At 36.4% G+C, this 3003-nt stretch overlaps 1 protein-coding gene across 6 annotated transcripts in view; it reads right to left on the bottom strand.

Moving 5' to 3' along the window:
* The window catches only part of ZFAND4 (zinc finger AN1-type containing 4), a 71967-nt gene that overhangs the window by 1336 nt on the left and 67628 nt on the right, over positions 1 to 3003 (bottom strand). For 4 of the 6 annotated variants that reach the window (XR_001821811.2, XM_017518786.2, XM_017518789.2 and 1 more), the window contains one exon: positions 539 to 659. Coding sequence is in view for 5 of the 6 variants with exons in the window: in XM_017518786.2 (XP_017374275.1) it covers positions 539 to 659 (121 nt within the window). In the remaining variant the exon portion in view is untranslated. Of the gene's footprint in view, positions 1 to 12; positions 324 to 394; positions 660 to 3003 lie in introns of those variants that run through there. The other 2 variants (XM_037735010.1, XM_017518788.2) reach the window with 2 other exon arrangements.

The raw sequence follows: 3003 nt of genomic DNA, 5'->3' as shown, positions 1-3003 counted from the left end.
AAAAAAAAAAAAAAAAAAAGCCACAGCAGCAGTTATTTTCAAGCCTGGCCTCAATCTAAGGGCAGAGAGACAAGATAATATCATATACTATCCTGAAGAATATCAATCAATACTAATGAAATAAATAATTAGAGTAAGAAAAATTTCATACCTTTTTGGAAATATACTATTCATCTATTTTATATTGACTTCTAATTTCTTTTTGTTAAATTTTAAACAGATATTCAGGGAGAGGCTCTTCCAAGGTGCCATTCAAACGAAATCCAAGGAGGCTCATCATAACACAAAAAAGGTACACTCTCAGATTGGTTTAAACCCCCTAATTTAAAGAACAAGGAAGGAACTGTTTTTGTCTTTTGGAAACCCATGAGCTATCTACTTGTTCTTTACTTCAGCCGATTAGTTCAACTGAAGATAGCTATTTGAACATCATCTTAATGATGTTATCAATAGGCAATTTAAATATTTTATTTTGCATAATCCCCAAGCTGGATTACCACAGAGAGAGCATCTCAGCCTCTCCAGCTGGCCAACCTGCCTGCATTCGTAGCTAGTAGCCAGTCCTGTTTTCTTTCCACAAAGAAAACAATGATTTGTTGTTTTCTTCTTTGTGTGAGGTGGGGCTTTCACAGGTGGGAGGTGATGAGTAGTACATTCTCCTATTTAGAGAAAGGACACCTTGATTAACACAGGCCTAAAATCCTAAACATGAAATACTGTTAAGCAAAACACAAAACACAGTCCTATCAAAGTAAATATCTATGCCATAAAAATTAATTTGTGCTATTTTTATATCTAAAATTACTTAGAAAGTCTACATGTCTATTTTTTTTTTTTTAATGTGGTAGGTTTCTACTGATTGGCACTTATTTTTTAGAACTTTTTATCCACACCACTTTTCTGATTATTTCTAATGGTAATCAGGTCATATAAAGTACACCAAATTTTGACAGAGAATAAAGAAAAATGTCTGTTTCAAAATCATATTTGATGAAACTGCTGAGAAGATGATTGCAATACAAACATTCTGTTTGTTCACTCCCAAAAAGAAGTACCCGAGTATCATAAAACATGTCTTTTAGTCCAATTATACCACAGGAAGTTAAGTTCATCAAATCATGAGCAAATCATTTATTCTTTCAAAACTTCAAGTTATTTTTAAGATAATAGAACATGTATTTTTCTCTTTAGGTTAATAAGCACTTTAAGGTCAACTAGTCCATATATGTAAAAAGCACTCTGAAAGTTTTAAGCATGTTATAATTATATAAAATGTCATATTAGTAACAGTGACTAAAATAGTACACAGCTCAATTTCACAGTACTACTAGTTTTCCAAAAATATTTACTGAATTCTGTACTACTGTAAGAATTAAATCAATTTCTTAATGTCTTTTAGAACTGATCAAAATGTCAACAAACCCCAGTCATAAGCAGAGAGGCTCAAAGTTACTTCCCATAGTTGATAAAGTGACAGTGCAAGTACACAGTGCTTGATGTCACTCAAAGGTTAAGAAGCAAGAGGCAAAGAAAGAATCCAAGAACAAGTGGAAAGAGTGGGGTAAAAATGGTAGTGTCAATGGTGCTGACACCTTTTCTCCACCACTGAGAAAGATTTGAGAGGCCTACCCTTGTTATTTATTTGGCAGCTAAAAGCCTAAAAATCCTTACAGGGTTCAAAAAATTGGATTTACAATTAATTAGTTTTCTGTCTTTTGTCACAACAGAGATTAGGTAATTTGTACCCAAGCCCAGCAAAATTAAGTCTTCTTTATTACCAGTCTAAAATACACTCTCAGATCTTGCCAAAACTAGAAACAAAATTTGAAACAACTGAGTGACTCTTAATGGTACCTGGGTACTAACTCAGTTAATAAAGTTTTCTTTCTCAAATCCACGTGGAGCTACCAGGAACATCTCACAAAGGTGATGGGGTAATTCCACTACCTAAAATATTTTTAAAAAGATATTTACTTGCAGTTGCACAGGACACCAAAGAAAGGCATATGTTACAGGATGTCCAATGGAAGTTAATCTACTCAAAACTATCTTTAAAATTCAGGCTTAAGATATTATTCCTTAAACAATGTTGGAAGAATCTCTGATGATAATTTAATTCACTACTGTCACATTGTCATTTTTTTCTTTCCTTTGGAGATGCTTAACTCAATATTCTCCACACTTTTTCATTCAAGAACTCTTGTGAGGCTGAGCACAGTGGCTCATGCCTATAATCCTAGGACTCTGGGAGGCTGAGGTGGGCGGATCACTTAAGGTCAGGAGTTCGAGACCAGCCAGGCCAACATGGTGAAACCCCGCCTCTACTAAAAATACAAAAATTAGCTGGCATGGTAGCACACGCCTGTAGTCCCAGCTACTTGGGAGGCTGAGGCAAGAGAATTACCGGAACCCAGAAGGAGAAGACTGTAGTGAGCTGAGATCGTGCCATTGCACTCCAGTCTGGTCAGGCAACAAAGCAAGACTTCGTCTCAAAAAAACAAAAACAGCAAAAACTCTTGGAATGTGTAGAGACCGAGAACACATTAGTGACAGTAATGAGGCAGCACACAAAAATATAAGTGCAGTCCTCTATGAGAGCAGCTTCCATACATCCTTCTACCACTCAAAGAAAACTGTTAGTCAACTACTGTGTGCTAGAAATCATTGCTAAACATATCGTTTACCTACTATAAACAAGAAAAATCTAAATTCCTTGGACTGGCATTTAAGGTATTATTATGCCAGTACAATGCCTTTCTAACTATCTGGAGACACTGTAATTTACCACATCATACCCACCCTGAAGGATGTACCAAGTCCATCCGCATCTGAAGTCTCTTCTAAAATAAACTCTCTACCTTGTCAATCCAGTAGAATTTGACTTATCCTGTAAGACATCCTCAATTGGCCGGGCGCGGTGGCTCAAGCCTGTAATCCCAGCACTTTGGGAGGCCGAGGCGGGTGGATCACGAGGTCAAGAGATCGAGACCATCCTGGTCAACA

This window comes from Cebus imitator, unplaced genomic scaffold (assembly GCF_001604975.1).
Source record: "Cebus imitator isolate Cc_AM_T3 unplaced genomic scaffold, Cebus_imitator-1.0 Scaffold704, whole genome shotgun sequence".
In the NCBI taxonomy this organism is placed as follows: Eukaryota; Metazoa; Chordata; class Mammalia; order Primates; family Cebidae; genus Cebus; species Cebus imitator.
This window is presented reverse-complemented; position numbering and strand designations above follow the sequence as displayed.